Source organism: Lichenostomus cassidix, chromosome 2 (assembly GCF_008360975.1).
Source record: "Lichenostomus cassidix isolate B80296 chromosome 2, HeHo_3.0, whole genome shotgun sequence".
Lineage (NCBI taxonomy): Eukaryota > Metazoa > Chordata > Aves > Passeriformes > Meliphagidae > Lichenostomus > Lichenostomus cassidix.
The window spans coordinates 34,911,262-34,929,769 of record NC_139482.1 but is presented as its reverse complement, the minus strand read 5'-3'; the positions used below and the strand labels follow the sequence as shown (position 1 = coordinate 34,929,769).

General features: G+C 35.7%; 1 protein-coding gene across 4 annotated transcripts in view; it reads left to right on the top strand.

The window, feature by feature from the left end:
• ANKRD28 (ankyrin repeat domain 28) overlaps positions 1-18,508 on the top strand; it is a 121,608-nt gene that overhangs the window by 60,291 nt on the left and 42,809 nt on the right. For all 4 annotated transcript variants that reach the window (XM_085051035.1, XM_085051036.1, XM_085051034.1 and 1 more), the window contains 2 exons: positions 6,066-6,144; positions 16,437-16,507. In XM_085051035.1, coding sequence (XP_084907161.1) covers positions 6,066-6,144; positions 16,437-16,507 — 150 coding nt within the window. The remainder of the gene's footprint in view (positions 1-6,065; positions 6,145-16,436; positions 16,508-18,508) is intronic.

Below are 18,508 nucleotides of genomic sequence, written 5' to 3'. Positions count from 1 at the left end.
ACTTTGTAGCTCTCTCCTGACTTCACTTTTTTTTTTTTTTTTTTTTGGTAACCTTCAGCTGCCATCCAGTTTAATTAAGGCCTCCACAAACTCACAATGCCATGAGTGATACTCATGAGTAAATGACTTTGTGGCCTAATCCGTGGTGTGACAGTTTTTATTACTGTTGTTGTTTCTATTATCATTAACATTATTATTATTTTGGGCTAGAAACAAGCAAAGAGCATGCACTATTAAACTTGCACTGAAGATCTTAACTAGAAACAGCTCTGGGGTTTGGCAGATTACAACTGACATGACCCTTTTTGCTAAAACCACTTCTTTTCTCCTACAAGATAAGGTCTTTCAAGGCAATGGTCACTATCTTAATGAGCAAGAAGGCAAAGATTCCTCCCTGGGTTTTTGTGACTGTTTGGAGGTCTGCATTTGCTCTGCCCTCCTAATAGATGGCGTGAAGAGGATATGGCATGAAATGTAATGAGAATTGATAAGGTCTTACTAGTGAAGGTTTAATACTAGGCTTTCAAAAATGTTTCTTTCAAGTGCAGTACAAGTGTTCATACAAATAGGAGCATGACAATTAGTTAAAGAAATTAATGGAGTCAGTATGACAAATCTAATAATTTCATCTAAAATGTGGCTATTATCTGGCTTCAAAGGCTACTTTGTGGTTAGCCATGTAATACGCATTATTTTTGTGGTTGTTGTCGTGCTTTCCTCATATTTTAAACATGCAGGGGACCATTAGTGTAACATTAACTTGCTCTCTATATTGGATATGAACCTTAATTTTGAAATATGGTGAGAAAATAGAAGTTTGCTTCCAAAAATTATGTCGAACAAAATTGGTTAGAAATTTGTTAATTTTTGACAATGCAAAGTTCATGGAATTTACTTAAAAGTACAAGGAAAAAATCCAAAGAAATAGCAGATGAATTACAGTTAAGGTAGAGTAGGGATACAGTATTAATTTCTCACATATTTACAAGTATTGGAAATCTAGTACACTTAATATTTTTCTTCTAGTTTTAGTTCACTAATTTTCAAATGTAGGTATGTGTTTTTAAGACGCTGTTGTGATTAAACATACTTCTGAAGATGTATATACTTCATTTCAGGAATCAAGTACCTAAAGTAAACTTCTAAGAAGTTTTAAGTTGGAATGTAAAGGCCAAATATTTACATGAGTTCTTTTTTCTATATAGGAACAAGAAATTGAGTTAGAGTAGGCAGTTATTCTGCCTGATGAAATTATTATTCTAAGAACTGTAGCAAAATCTGTAACTAAAAATTGTTGTTCCAATGACTTCCAAGTGTAGCACTGGAACTTCACACTGGGAAAGACCTCTGTGGTACTGGACACTATCAAAGAATTAGAAATACTTTGTAATCACATTCTTACACATTTTCCATGAACTCAGGAGTTACCCATCATCCTGGCTGAAAAGTCCTGTCTCTCTAACCTAACTGAAAAATATGCCAAAAGTTATATTTAAATGCAGTTTCACTTATAAAGAATGTTTATTAAAGCTACTGCACGGTATGCTGGAATTGAAACTCATGTAAGATTCGTGATCATGTATTTAGGGTTGATTGCTACCAGGAACAGATGGTACTAGAAGCAGACAGATGACAAGTCATACAGCACAAAACACCTATTAACTGATATTTTGTGAGTGTGATCATGAAATAATGAGAGTATTTTAAAGTGTTATTGCAAAATTTTTGCAATAATACTTTTTGAAGAGCAGATAGGCTAAAGAGGAGTTTTTCTGAAGAGGGAAGTTGCATTCTGGGATTTCAAAAAATACTTTAATTCAAAGATTCCAGGTCAGTAGATGTTGAACTATTTGAAGGTCAAATTGAAGTTATATTCTAATATACTCTTGGGGAAATCATAGACTGGTTATGGCAGTCTTACTGGATAAGAGATCTGCCTTCAAGGCATCTAGCTGCTTAAGACTCTCTGTAGTTGTATGCAGTTACTCTAAATCAATTACTGAGATAGAACCCGAACCGGGAATATATTGTTACATCTCAAAGGATACTTTAAAAATAGGTAGGTTTGAAACCTGCATCTTTAAATTAGCATAGATGTATTCCTTATAGAAGTTTTGATACATGAAATACATGGTGAAGCAATTAAAGCTTCTGGTTTAGGTAAAAAGAAGCAAAGGGGCATTACCATTGTTCTAGGTTAGGAGAGTTTGTGAAGAAGCTCACAGTGCCACTGTCTATGTCACTTTATCCCAAATTTGGTTTTAACAGGGTCATAAGTCCTTTTCCTATGTGTTTCTTGTGTTGTCATCTTATGCAAATTCCTGTGTAGATTGAAATGCTTGGGAAACTTGATAAATGGAAGTACTGGGAATGGTAGTATTATATATTTTTCACATAATGCAATCCCAAAGGCACATATGGATATGATACTTGGGTTTTGGTGGCACAGAACTGCCATTCTGAAAACTGATTCCCTAAGAATTGAGCCCTTTTACTGCTTTTTAGTTTAGGGGCAGCATTGACCAATATCTGGAATTAAACTTGTGAGTTTCTTATTGGGAATATAAATTCCTTTGTTGTTTCTGCTGGAAGCAAGAAGTTTAAAAAGGTTGAAAGTGCATTTTCAACTATGTAAAACCTGCCTAATGCAATCAGTGTGATCTGTTTCCTTACTACCATTACAGCTGATTTAGAGTTGTGACAGTCCCATTTGCCTTGCAGATTTTTGAATTGGAAAATGAAGGTGCCACAACGCTTGCTTTCTGTGTTGTCAAATAATGCTGCAACATTGCAATACTTGGAATTAAATAGTACCAACAGTGTTCAATTTTACATTCTGTATAATGGTGACTATTATGTACAAAATCCCTTCTCTACTAAAACTTTTCTTTTAGTGTCATTTAGGTTTATGAAATTGAAGGAAGAATATTAAGGCCAGTATTTATATTAGTATGATAATACCAGTGCTGCAAGAAGTTGGCTTCCAAAGTTCCTTGTTAAAGCTGAAAGCTTTTTTAGTGTTATTTAACGTAATCCTTTCCATGCAGTAGTTTGTATTTGCAAATAAAGTTTGTTCAGCAAATGAATATCTTTTTAATAAAAAGTAGTTGTAGTACTTTTTATTCTGAACTAGTTGTTCAGCAGTGTTTTTTAGTAGCATTTAAAATACAGAATTCTCTTTAATTTTACTCAGACTTCATTTATTAAAATTCATTAATTAAATGTAAGGGTTCAGATGGAGCAAAATGAGAATTTTCCTTTAGTGGAAGTAAAAACTTCTTCGTAAGAGGTTGCTGAATGAAGCGTTTCTGTTTTTATAACAAGTTCTGAAAACCAGGTCTTAAAATACTGAAGCAAAAACTTTTGCACAGAGAAGTTAAATTAAAAATAAATTGTTTGGAAGCATCAAAAAAATGCCAGCTGTGAAACTAGAAGGGAAAGAAAGGCCAGGGCTTCTGTCAAAGCACCCCCAGCATGTGGAATATTTGTGGTCAGTAAAATACCCTGGGGCTTCAGATTGTTGAAATGCCAAACTCTGGAGTTGACCCAGAAGGTGACAAGCCATGAGTGTCCCAGCAGTGCTGCCCTGGTGCTGCAGAGAGCAGGGACATCTCCAACCTCCTGCATACCTATGCTCCCAGTTTGTACTCCCTGCTGCACAACTGGGAGTTGGGCTTTGAGTATTTTCAATTTGTCAGCTTAAGAGCAGCAAAACTGAAATATTTGCATGACTGGAAGCTTGCTGCCTGGAAGCAGGAGTGCTGGAGTGGAAATGCTTCTTGTGTTTAAGCTGCTTTTATGTTTGTATCTTGATGGTTTCAGGATGCTCAATGTTTTCATTAAGAGAGGTTGGACTTTCTGTAGAAGTATGTCTGAAATCCCTCAGAAATTTGGACCATGGGTGTTTCAGGAAAATGTATTTGTGGTTTGGTGATTAGTGTATTTCTAGATAAACACCTCCCTTCTGTCCAGCATTTTCTTGGAAGATTTCTGACTCATTCTGTCCCGTTGGTTACATGTATGAATTCTGTCACTGAGATGTTAAAAACTGAAAGAAAAACCCCGAAACAAAAAAGAACAACAAAAACTAAAACAAAAAACTCCAAACAAACAAAAACCCCAAACCAAACAAAAACAACAAAACAAAAACAAAGACACCAACAACACAAGTGTGATGAACATTTTTATAATAAAAGTGGAGAATTCAGTTTTCATTAATGTTCCTGTGTAAATGCTGTCTCTACAGAAGAATGTGCTCATGGCCCATCTTATTCTAATTCTGTAATGAAATTGTGGATGGTATACTATCATAGTCATTCTTCTGTGTTCCTTAATCTCTATTTCATAGGCTCTTTAGCATTATCATCAAAAAGGCTTCAGTGCTAGCTACCTATAGGAGCTCTGTTCTCCAAACTGGAGGAATGAAAACAGATTTTCACTGCTGGCTGGTCTTTAATGTCTTTCAGCTGGGGAGGCAAGTTTAATATTTGTGTTGCTTTTCTTTTTCTCTTGTGCTTCTGGTATTTTTTTTTTAATTATTATTTTTTTCCTGAGATAGCAAGTCCTTGGTAACAGGGGCCTGTCTTTTATTTTCCTGTATGTGTACACTGCATATGAGACATCCTGGAATGAAATTAGTGAGGTACTATGTGGTGTTAGAGATAGGTGTAGCACTGATTCCTTAGGGTGAATCAGTGTCAGGTTTGCACTGCTCAGTTTGGAATTTCTTGCATGTAATTCAGAAAATTTTGTTAGGAAAAGTTGCTAATATGGCAGACGGTGTAGCTTTGACCTTTTCTGAGCAGGGACTAGACAGAGAGTAGGTTATTCAGGGCAAGAGGTTGTGTGTCTTAGAGGGAGTGGTTTGAATGTTCCCAATTCTGAAGTTGTCTTTTGTGTTTCAGAAGACCTTCTTGGGTCTCAGCTCCAGTTTTGCTATAAGATCTTTCCTGCCATGAACTCTAATTTTATTCTTATATGATGCTAGCTCTCAAGTCGGTATTCACTTAATAAAGTTATTCTCTCAAGGGAGAAGAATGCTTTTCACAGTAAAATATCAATTAAAAATGTGTGTTAATTTTATGATAGTCATGACACAACAGTTGAATTAATAGAAATGTCTTGCCACTTAAAAGTTCTTACTGCATATAATCTTCATCCCTCCCACCCAGTGTATTTGAAACTCTAATAAAAAGATCTAGATATCCAAGCAGATCTTAGGTCAGAACCAGGATGCTGACTGATTATCTGTCTCTTTTCTGATTTCTCACCAGCCTTCCTTCAGAGAGCAAACTGGTTGGTATCACTCACTGTGATGTGATCTTATTTTTCTGATTAAGCTGTAGGCTGATACAGGGAAATTTGCACTGACCCTGAAAGAATTGAGGGATATTTTGTATTAATCTTTCAAAAGAGAATCTTCATTGGTATCTACTGTGCATGGATAAATACGATCTCTGATTTGTACCTTCAGAAAGCCCTTAGATCAGCTTGAACTAATTAAAAGTACTGGGTGCTAATTGCAGAGTGGGTGTTTTGCTAAATAAATTTCACCTCTACCTTCTCTTTGCTTATTTACAATAAACAAAACAGTTGAAATTGGATTCCACTGTTTTTGCCCTTACACACTCTAATTACTTTTCTATTTTCTATTTAAATAATGACTTCTGAAATTGCTTTAAACATAAAGAAAATGTTTCTCACTAATTGTTGCTTATGACAATGACGCACTGTTTTTAACTGTGTAGGATAGACTCAAGTTCTTGTCTCAGAAGACAAGTGAAAGGTTATTTATAACTGATGGGTTAATCTAAAGATGTGATGAGCATCCTGTGTGTCCGGAAAACAGGAGTTGACTGTTTAGGTGTTAAGAGCTCCTTAAGGAGAAGCATGCTTGTCTTAGTAAATGTGACTGATGTCTTTAGAGTAATTATGTTTTTTAAAAGTATGAAATGTACAATATTTGGAAGATGAACTTTTATGCACTGTTTTTTCATAAAATACAAAATGCTAAACCATACTTTTTTTATTTTAAATAAAACCTTTTTTCCCCCCTCTTACCACAGGATAATGAGAAAAGGACCCCTTTACATGCTGCTGCCTATCTGGGAGATGCAGAAATTATTGAACTACTTATTTTATCTGGTATGTTCTGTCCCTGTTAAGGGAAAACAAATAACTCTATGCATATCCAAAGAAGTATTTATGTACATCTTAGTCTGTGTAGCTTTTATTGAGATATTTAATGTACTAGAAATTAAAGATGGTTGTACTGAAATTTTGGGTTCCAGACATATTAGTGTTACAATACTGTGTAGTTCTGCTCTAAAATATTTCTTTGTAGAAAGCTTTCTTGGTTGTAGTTATTTTTATTTGTAACTTGATCACCTTTCTATAGTTTAACACTAGTTTAAGAAGTAACACTGTATATGTTACATGCAGATGTTAGTAACATTGTTTTCATTCTGAAATGCCCTTCAGAAAAGCAATTACATTTGAGCATAGAAGATGCCATCCAGAATCGGTTTTATTATTTTAAGTATCTTTGCCTGTTGGCTTAAAAGCACAGAATATAATTAGGACCAGCTGAAAATGTTAAAATCTCTTTTTTTTTTTCCTATTTATTTGAACTAAGAAAAAATGCAAGTTCTGTAAAACAGTATACTTGGGTTTTAATTTTTTTTAAAGGGTAGAAAACCAAGAAACTAAACCAAAAACATGAAGAGAACTTCATGGCTGAAGGACTGAATTGATTGTCTTTGATCTTGGACAGACCTACCCATCAAGTAGCTTGAGGCTGAATTCATAATACAGAGCTTCAAGCTTACATAGAAAGATTAAAACTTGTAGCAATCCCACAGAACTACTTTAATCTTCAGTCTGCTTAATTGCACACCTTACCTGTGCAAAGCTGGCTACTTCCACTACCACCCCACCCCCCTATCAACCCTTTTAAACAATTTCTGCATTAAGGAAATGCCACCTTTAGGATTGTAAGAGTTGCTTCCAGACTGTCAACTGGAATTGCCAGGCATAATGTAATTTGTTATAATTTTTGTATGATGTAATGTTTTTGTTATATGTATTACTTGTACTCTATATAATTATATATAGATATAATAAATATATGTGTTGTGATATTAATTAATATATCTATCTTATGGGCATACTCTATAGTGACATTTTGTCCAGAAAGGTTCACTTTTGAAGGTGCAGGGTTTGAAAATCTAAAATGGTGCCTGTTTTTCCTATCACAAAGAAATACAAGTTCTGGTGACTTGAAAATATGTAGTGACCCCTTTCAACAACTAACAATGTTATAAACTTTACAAAGTTGTATTCAGCTACTTCTGAGAGTGAATCTTCAGTGATTTGGATAAACACAGTCCATTAACCAAGAACTGTGATAGAACAATATACCACTCTCTTGGGCCAAATGCTTATGGAAGGAGGGAAGCTAAGTTCAGATGGGAATGAAACAAGATCCTGACTGGAAGGCAGCAGTAGGAAAATAAATATTAGTCCTGCTTTTTGGGCACATAGCCTGGGGTTAAAGCATAAGGAAAAATGGACAACAAAGAAAGGAAAGTAAGAATTAGGGCTGTATGAATAGTCCAAAGTTGAGCAGTTGCATGGAGGAGAGGTTGAGGGTTCTGCAGTGTGTACAGGTTGTTCAGGGAGGATGTGAGGCATTGATATGTCCCAGAAAACTTTTATTTAATGAAAATCAAGTTTTACTTTCCACAGAACAATGCATTAGATAGTTGCAAATCAAAAGCTTTGTAAAGTGTGGCTTGTATAAGCAATGTCAGTCCAACCTTGCTTTTCTCATGTGCTCTGCTGTGAACTTCAGTACCATGTTATACCTTGCTTTAGAGGCACAGCCCCCTGAAAGTCCCAGGGAGAGGCAGCACTGGGAGTGAAGTGGGGTGGTATGGTGAAGGATGCACAGGTAGGTGTTAGTTGTTGACACTTTGTGAGTGAGTGAAGAGGAGCATTAATTGAAGGGTGGAAGTTATGTCTGAGTGTTCAGGCTGTTCAGTTTGAAAGGCTGTGCTGTACTTGGGCATGAATCTGTATATTATGAATCTGTTTGCAAGCAGTAGTTTTAGGCAACCCTCTTAAATCTTTTAAAAAAATCTTTTAGTCTTCCTTGTTTCTGAATGGTGGAATTGAAATCTTTGTGGTGGGTGAAGTGTGAGCACTCAGCTGTATCAGAAGTGCTGAGCCAGCTGCTTCTCAGAGAAATCAGGTCTAGGTGTGCACAAGCCATTATGATTTGTCTTTTAGCCCTCCTAATTGAAAGATGGGGAACAGAGGTTAAGTGTATTTATCCTCTCCATTTCATAAAGATAAGGAAAATTCATCTGTTGTGTTTCAGCTGGAAATCAATTCTCTCCTTTGAGACAGATGTATAATGTTACATTTTGTCCCAATAGATTAGCATTAGGAAGCAAATTAAGAACATCTGTTACCACAGCAAGGCTTGAAAAATGCTTGCTGTGTTGCAAGACCTCTTTTTTAATATTGTGGAAAGTGGTTTGTTGAATAAGTAGCATTTCTGAACAACCATCTTCTTTGTGCAGTAAATTTGCGTGTAAAAATTGTATATGTGACTTTACCTGACCTGTTGTAACATACTTGCACAAGGGACTGAATTAAGTGTAAATTACTTTTATCCTAGCATTTCTCACCTTGTGAAAGGTTGTTTTTGCAATTTGTAATGTCCTCTAACACAGCTTTGCTGGAATGGTACTAGGAACCACTTTGCAGTTTTCCTGCTGTGCAAACTATTCTACAAAGGCTGTTTGCTTTGATCTTCTTATTCTTTCTTCAAACTGGACTTCAAAATTACTGAAGTCAGTATTAATCTTCAATCAGTGGCTCTTACATGATTCTTTCTTATTTTTCTCTATTCTTAAAGTGTTATTATACACTACTTACACATAGGTTCTTTTTAAACTTGATTGGCATGTTGTTTTCATCCTGCTCCAGGGGATGCACATTGCTTTCAAATACGTACTTTGGATCATACGTTGCAGTCACAATGTCTTCATATTACTTTGCTATAGACCTAAGTAACCTATATTGCACATCCTGAAGATATAACTGATTCAGCGTTTTTGCAGACTTTTTTGGAGTAAATTGTCAGTCTTAACAGCATTCTTACTTAATTTTTTGAATTCTTGAGATATTTTCCCACTAAATCTGAAGGTTGCTCTGTGACCTTTCTTGTTGTCTTTCACCTGAACAAGGGATCTGAAGGTGATGGTTTGGATACAGGCTCCAAACAAAGAAAATTGCTTTACTGATGCCAGTTTGGGCCTGGACATTTATATTGCCTTTGTTTTTCATTTTGAGACACTGAATACTAATAAACTTGTCCCCTGAGGATGCAAATATCTTACCAAGTGATTGTCATACCACTGTGGTCTGTGGAAGTCTAAATGTTCAAATCATCTCTCACTGTTGCATTGTAGCTTGATAAGCAATTAGCATTCCTAGATTTGTTGTGTAGGGAGGTGACCAGTAAATAAAAAAGAGGCATGAAGATTATTTGTAGCATCCAGAAGGATAAAACAGAAATTTACATTTTGGTCACTTGAGAACCGTAATTTTAGAATAATTTTCCTTTTCGTATTACTCTGAGAAGAGTAGTAACACTCATACAATTGTATTTTTATGACCTCTGTAGAGTTTTGCATCCTGGTGCTCAAATACATCTGTCTACTTTGCAGAATTGCACTGACATTGAGTGTAAATGATGGCAAACCACTGAAAGGTAGAAAAGTGGAGTAATTAAGTCTGAATTAATTGAATGTCTAGCTTTTTGTTCTTTCCAAGACGTCTTGACTTAAAAAATCAAACCCTTCTCTAAGTCCTGCATATGCACTGTTTCTGGAGAGGCTTCTTGCTTTATAAAAAAAAAGTCATTCTTTACAATTGTCTTAAGTTTTTTAATACCATCAGAGTCTACTGTGCCAGGAAGTGTCATGTGAAAAGCAGAACAGATTAGTGTGATCACAGAATGTGTTCTTTTGATTACTAACTTTTTCCATTTATTTTCTAAAAATACCATGCAGATGATTATTGCTTTCACTGAAATCAATGTAATTCACAAAAACCAAAATTTGAATTGTCAGTTGTTTTCTTATGAATAGATTTAGTTACTATATTACATTGATACTTAAACACTAACACAACACATTGCTGTTTGCTTAACCCAAAATTTTCTCTGTGTGAAGCTCAGTGTTACACGAGTGTGGTCAAACTCAATCTCATTAAGGTTTGGCAGCCCACAAGTTTTTGTTTCCTCTGGGTCAGCTGGAAAATGTAAGAATTGTGCTGATGCTGGAAAACTACCATTATAGTAATAATAGATTTCAGAAGATAATAAAGACTCTTCAGTGTTACACCACTCTACCTGTGTTTCTTTCATCTCATTATGAAGCTCTGTGAGTATTAGAAATCCATGCAATGAAAGTCACACAGCTCAGCTGTTGAAAGGCTATTGCTGCCTCAGTCCCAGCTGAATGAAGCTGCCTTTGTTTGGATTGCAGATGTACCCACACACCCAAGGCATTACACAGGGGCCTCTTTGACACTGGCTGTATCTTTCAGCTGCTTCCTCTTCTTTTGACAACGATGTTGGCTGATGTTTTTCTTTTTCAAGCTGGCCTAACTTCCCCTGGCAGCAGTAAAAGTCAGTTGCTGTGAAGAAAGTAGCTCTGATGTTCTTTGAGAGAGAAAATTAAGCTGACTCAGGAAAAGACAGTGTTCCATAGCTCAAGTCAAAGAACCTCATGTTGCTCGCTGAAGCTCAGGGAGGTGGTGGCTAGGATGTGGCAGAAACTATGAAATTCTGAAAGGAAATTTGCTTAGATTGACAAATCAGTAAAGTCATGGAAGGATGGCTTCTACTTGATTATGGTTTTCATCCCTTTTGTGGCCAGTGTATCTCCATGTGTATTTGTTTTGTGGGGTTGTTTTGGGGTTTGGGAGTGGCTTTGTTTGTTTGTTTCTTAAGAAACAAAAATAAAAACTGTTATTGAAGCATCATTTTGTCTGGACAAAAGATTCCAGACCTGTTCCTCTTGGATTTTTTCTGCTATGCATTTAGCTTAGAGATAGCAAGAAGCTTTCTCTCCATAAGGTCTTATTCATTATTTTTGCAGCAATGATATTCCAAATATCCACATTTTCAATAGGAAATTGCCCTCCATTTCTATTTCTGATTATTCCAATTCATATCTCAAATCTTCTTTTACTTTAAAAACTACTTCTGTATCTCCTCCTGACTGTTTGCATATTTTTCTATCTAAGGAAAAGTTTTCTGCTCTCTTTCTGTATCTGTTTATTCCTCAGTATAGTCTGAGAATTTCTGCTTGTCAGTTTAAGTGCTGTCAAGGTCATTGTCTCTAGATAAAAAAGTGGATCATTCAAAGGGAAGAACTTTGAGCCTATTACTAGCTCTTAGAAAAATAATTAGAATCTAGTTACAGTAGGACTGGTGGTTACTCTCAGTGATTTATAACTGAGATCTTCCTAATTTCTCCAAAGATAGGTCGTAAAATTATTTCAATATACTAGTTGTTGAGACAAAGGTTGCTACTTTCTTAAATGCACTCTATAAGGATCTTATTTACATCTTTTACTCCTAAATAGACATTTCAGAGCTTCAACTAGTAAACTTTGGGTGTCTGTATTGCATAATTGAACGAAAACACTTTTGCATTCTTTGCTTATATTATGATATTGCTCAGTCACTAGTACATCTTGTACAATAACAAAGGAAAATACCATCCTTGAAAGTCTAAAAATACAGACTGCAAACACAACAGTGGAAGGCAGTTGAGTACTTAAATCAGTACTGTGAGCACAGATGAAAATGTCTTGTCAGTTCTGTTGTATTTCTTAATCTATTTCCAACTAATGACGCATAAGTAATTCAGCCACTGCATTCATTAGTCTCCTGAGAACACTTCCAAATAGGAAGAGTTCTGTTGCAGAGGAGCTGGGGAGGAGAGTCACAGCAAAAGTTTTTGTGAGAAGAACACAGAGGTGGTGTGAGAGACAGGGTTGTGTAGGAGTTGTATGGCAGTTTATGGCTGAGGGAAGAGATGTGTGGTTGCTCCTCACAGCATTTCCTGCCCAGTCGTTCCTTGTCTGCGTTTCCAAGAGATGGTTGAGATGGTAGCTGTTACTGGAATGTAAGGATATTGACACAAAGAAGTAGCAATTGAAGTACAGAAATGTACGTGCAGGAATTGGTGGCTAATAGCACATTTAAATGTGCGCTTGCCGCACACAGACTAGCAAAATTAAAACCTCCAGGACCATTCTGTAAATCAGTGCATACATTCAACTGGAAAATGTGTCTCTTGAAACATAAATTTGCTAGAAGTAAGCATCACAGAGTTTTTCAGTAGCTTCTGTACTTAATCTAAATAAAACGTGTCTTTCTAATTGTCAGTCTTGTGAATACAACTTGGCAAGACGACATGTAAGATTTAGGGACACGGGAAGAAAGTCATGTAATACTTCTCTCACTCCCCCTACCCCACCTTTTGCAGAGCAAAAAGTCCTCCTTTTGTATTTGTCTAGATGTGTAAACTTACTAGGCTGAACTAGCAAAATTGGTGATGAAAGGGGTGATCTTGTTTAATGTTTTGGCTTAGTGTACCAACATGGAAGAATAATTTGCTTTGTTTGGAAGATGCAGTTTTAGGGGAGGGTCATTTACATGATTGGTTCTTAAGTTCAAGTTGAATAGTTGTGTTCCAGCATTGTGTTTGCTCTCTCTGGAAAGCTCCCCTAATAATTTTCCTGCAAACTCTATGGCATTAAAAGAATTGAAATATAAGAAATTTTACAATAAACAAATCAAACATTTGAGAAGTTTTAAAAACATGTTAAGACCAGGCCCTTGAAGGCTGTAGACCCAAGGGGCAGAGGCAGGGAGCGGGGAGAATAGGGTTTGGGCTGGGTTTTTTTTTTGTTTGTTTTGCACACTGGAGATTAAGATACACTGTACTGTGCTTTGAAAGAGCAAGCTGCTCATAGCTGGCATTTGAAATGTGAGAAATGCCCTGGTTAACATGTCAGCATCTAGAGCTTCACAGGGGTAATATTGCATTGGCAATGCTGTGCAGTAAGTTATATACATACACATGTTCAAACTGTCTTTAAGCAAACTGTGAAGCAATATCTTAAAGCAAAAGTTACTTGGTAAAGGTGTAATATATTTTTGTAACATTTATTTGCATTGGTCTGGAGTGGAGCTTTACCTTAGATGATCAAGGCTGTAAACTCCCTCTCACTGTTGCATGGTAGGACTGTGATAGGTTTGAGGGAGCCCATGAAGGGTCAGGGGAGAACAGTGACATTTTCCTGAAATCATGTGCTAGGCAGTAAAGAACAGCCTAGAGGAGGATTATGTCCTCAGATACAAGGCTGTTTGAAGAAGTTCCTTTATGAAATTTGGATTTTTGGCAGCATGCCTTGGAGAAATTTAATGACAAAGTATCTCTCTATTAATTTTAAAATTTTATTTTGTTTATTGTATCAAAAGCTATAGATCTCCCAATTCCCACATTCATAATGCATATGTGGTTTTTGGTAGTACATTTATTCTGATTATTGCTTAAAAACTTCTTCTTTCAATATAATAATTTTGCAACTTCATGAACAACTTTTGTTGTAGAAAGAAAAAACATGCTTGGTTGTTCTTTCTTAAGTAAGAGATTCAGATTTGTTATCAAAAGTTAACTTTGTTTTTTCTTTTGTCGGAGAACCTACAATTTTTTTGTGTATTTGAAAAGTTAACTTATTTTAGTGTCTACATATTACACTGATTTAATATGCGAGACCTAAGCTTCCTTGTTTCTTTGGGGGGAAATACCACTAAAGGAATGGGGGCCAGATATTACTGTGTTTATTTTCATTCTTTTAAGTGGACCATATTACTTTTAGATATCACTTCAAATTTCCTTAGACATTTCTCTGGCTAATGCTGATTTTTTTTCTTACTTTCACATTTTCTTTTCTTTTAGTCTTAGCAAGTGTGATTAACTTATCATTGTGAAAACTTTTTGTACAGGATCTTCTTGTATTTATTTCTTCTTTCTTCTGGTTTAGTTTTTAGGCTGTGTGTTAAAAGTACCAGAAATGTCAGTAAGCAACTTATCTGATCACATAAACACTTCTTGAGCTCTAAGCACACTTTCACTTAGAGCTGGAGCTTAGGTAACTGCTGCTTCTTTAGAATGGAAACGTGCATTTCTCCTCTTCTGATGGGCACATTGCTTTTCCTGTCTTGGGCTTCATTACCTGGATGGATCTGACCTGACCTCAAGTCTTGCAAATGCATTTTCCTCAGGAAAATCAGGATGGTAATTAATGACTTAGTAACTCACTCAACTTCTTTCAAATGCTTTAAAGACATTTGTATCCTAAAGTTAGAGATAGAAATCAGGCTATGAAACTCATAGTCTCTATGTAAGTCATTGGCTGTTGCCTAGAAGTGAAGTCAGGTGGAGCTTGGAGTACAATTTTGGTGCTTTTTTTATCTTCTCTGTTAAAAAGAAGTTGTGACCAACAATTATCTGGAATATAGTCAATAATTACAGATACTTTTGAAATATATTGATTACATTCTCACTTACCACTTATTTCTTCATTATATTTGTGATGTTATTAATCACTTAGTGTCTTCTGGGAAGGATTGCCAGAAATCCTAAGGCAAATATTTCTAGTGACCTTTAGAATAATCAGATTCTTTTTCTGCTTGAGTTCTGTGCAAGACTTGATATAGTACCATATGCTATGGCACATGATGTGGTGCAATATACCAGTGGGTCCTTAGCATCTTTGACAAAAGCAGATACTTGTGGTGTCTCTTTAAAGTTTTGTTAGATTGTGGGGGTTTTCTTCAAATGGACTTGGACTTTCTTCCATTTATTAGCCTTATTTTTCAGGCTAGAAACTTTTGCACTTAGGAAAATAGGATGACACTGTATTCTGTAATTTAGATAAGGAAAGATAGGAATCCCTGAAGTTGTAGTGAGCAGTTAGACCTCAGTCCCTGTCCAAAACTTGGAACACCTAGGATCAAACTGCAAGTTTGGATTCTCCATCATCTTCCGTGTTCTGTTCTTATCACTTAAAGGGACGGATTGATTAGAAACTCAAGTGAATTGACTTCAGATATTCAGTTTGCTTAGTATATACAACCATGATTTTGTACACACTGCTGTTTCTTGATCAGGTAGACTGGGAGAGATTTCTTTGCTGATGCAGGTCTTGGATCAAAATACCCTATCTCTCAGTTGAATATCCTGACATGACCAGAGGCCTGTTTGGCATCTTGTGTCTTACTGGCTTTCCATCCTTCTTTGTTCTTTGCATAGAAAAAAAAGCTGTAGTTGGTTCTGATGTATCAGTATTATGTTTAGCCTAAGTTAATTAGCTCTGGTGATGTAGCATTAATGTTACTGTGTGATTCTTTCCAACAGTATTTACAAACTATTTTTTTTTCAAAAATGTAAGATTTTGTCTGAGCTATCCCTGTAAAATCTCAGAAGTTTCAAAATCAAGATGGATAAATTTCCAGTCAGGGTATAAATATCCTACAACATTATATATGTGTGTGTATCAGCAAGAAATTAAATTATTAGCCTTAATCATAAAGTTTTCTTGTTTGTTGGAGTTCACTGGAAGTTAGAATGTAGTTCAGCTGCTTCCTTCAGGGGAAAGAAGTTCCCAAACCCTTCTTTCCTTTTATTACTAAGAAAAAAAAAATTAAAATCCTAACCCAGGCTTGTGTTCCTTAGAGATGTTTTTGCAGCTTTATTTCCTGGGGACAGAGACAGCTGTTCCTTGGGTGTGCTTTCAGAAGTGGAGAGGTGTGGCTGTTAATCTCCCTCAGGAAGGGAGGGCCAGGAGGTCCAGGGCTAGGTGACCTGCTGGAGTAGTGAAGATTTGTTCCCAAATCATCCTCATTGCCAGACATGGCAACAACAAGGAAACTGCAGGAGTTTACTGGGGAGTAAACACAGCCTCTTTCTATATTTTAATGGAGAATTTCAACTATGGTGGGAAACTGCGATTTTTGTTGTTGAATGAAGGCAAGGAGTTCATCTTGCTTACACGGCAGCCTTTTATGTGGTTTTGGAATTGCAAAACATTATAGAGGATGACCTAGTGTAAAAGTATGAGTATGTTTTGATATGAAAGAGTGTTATTGGTGCAGTGTTAAAAGAATTTCCTCCAAGGGTTGACTTCAGCTGAAGAAAATACTACTTTTCAATTTTTTGCATGAAAAATGCAAAGAAATGTCTAGAATAAGTAACTTCCAATAGTTGTCTCTGTTCTTGAAAATATTTCAGTTATTTTGTAAATATATTTTAAATTTCTGTTATTTTTATTTTTTGTCACAGGAGCTAGAGTTAATGCCAAAGACAGCAAATGGTTGACTCCTTTACACAGAGCTGTAGCATCTTGTAGTGAGGTATGTTGCTCTTTTTGACTGCTTTTTGTTAAAATAAGACATCTCAGATTACCTTCTGTCCATTGTTCATTTTTCAAAAAGTGAAACTACTCCAAATGTTTGGAAATACAGAACATTTTTGAACAGCTTGTTTGGCCTGTTGAGGGTATGTATGTATGTATGTATATCACTTGCTTGAGCAGTAAGAAAGGAGAAATACTAAAAACTTAAGAGTTCTCAGCTTTGCTCTCTGTCACTTTCCATAGCAAATGACTCTGCACACAGTGTTCTCAAGTCCCTTATCCTTCTCCTCAGGTAACCAGAATGGTTCAGCGTGAGGGAAGGACAGATGAATTAAGATTTAGTACAGCTTTTACAGCATGGTCTTTGCATGGTCTTTGCATTCCTTCATTTTTCTTTTACCTGCTTGACTGTTCAGGCATTGAAGAAATAAATGGTTCTATAAAGGCCTGCCAGTGTCTTTTTTTTTTTAAAGGGGTTAATTATTAATAATAATATTATTGAATACCATTTTAAAAATTTGAAGTGGAATGTAGACTGTTTCTTGAAGTCTACCAGTTACACAGTTGTGAGAATATAATAATGTAAGAAATTACTTTGTTATTGTTTCTCTGTGGTGGTTGTCCTAATAAAAAATTTAAATGCCTGTAGAAGATCAAAACAAACAGAGAAATGCTGAGCTTGTTATGTGGAAGAGTTTATGCAAAACTCTCTCCTTTGAGGTCCTGAATCAAATTGATGTTCATTTCAGTACGTCTCAAATAAAGGTTTTTTATTAGCAAATTTTTGTTTGGGAAGATAGAATTGAATATTTTAGTTTTGACAAGTGTTGAACTTCAAGCTTTTGATCCATGAGCTATCTAAACAAGCTTTGTTTCAGTTTTTGCTTTTGAATTCCCTGGATAAATTGCAGTATTTTGTCACTATCATTAATAGCAAAGTTATGTAGAGATCATGTTATTCAAAAAAACAGCTTATGAAAATGAATCTTCAAGGGCGCCTTATTCCCAAATGCTATTTGTTCTTGAGATATTTTTAGGCTGTTCCTTTGGGAGCTGACTGAAGCACCAAATGCTGCATTCTTCAGAGCTGAGGAGCAATAAAAGCTCTCAACATCAGTAGTGCTTGCAGAGGCAGAGGAGTGCTGCAAGCAAACTGGATTTAAATGATAACTTCAAGAAATGCAACCATGGTCATAGTATTTTAAATATGGAAGATATTAAACAAAACATTAACCAAAGGCAAACAAGGCATGTAGACCAGTCAGACTATTTACCCAAAAGGCAATGATAGACACCTGTCAGAATTCTCTATTTATAAACACAGTGAGTCATGGGAGCCCATATACATGGTTGATGCATGTAGGCACTGTTTTCTAGCTCACAGACCTATGTGGGTTTGGGACAGTGGATAAAAAGCTGTAATGAAAAAACTTGGTAATGATTTCAGTAAAACATCTGGACTCTTGGAGTAAGGACGGCTGCAATTAAACAAGGACATTGAAACATATAAAATAGCTGGAGTTATGGATTTAGCTGTCAGCTGCATAAGTGCAGGCAGCTTCATGTCAAGACATTCACGTTTTTATTTGTATGTGCCTGCTGTATGTCGCAAATTAAAAATAAAAAGAAACCTTGAGTAGATTCAGTAGTGAAATTCATTAATGCATATGCACATAGAAATGAGATTCATTGTTTTTATACTAACGTATTTTACATATACGTAGTATTTTATACTATGGTGCTTCCTTCTGCCAAAGGGGTAATAGGTGTACTAAAAATTTCCTTGTTCTGGTATGGTATTTCTTAATATTTGGGTTAAAAAGACAGGAGTTAAAATATAATAAATTTTTTTAAAGTACTAAATCTGCTTCAGTTTCTCAGAAAGAAGAGCTGTTCATTTTTTTCAGTAAATTACAAGCCTGTGATGCAGTATTTTCACTTCTGTGTTTGTTCCTATCTTCTTTTTTGACAGTACAAGAAATTTCAACATCTTAAATAT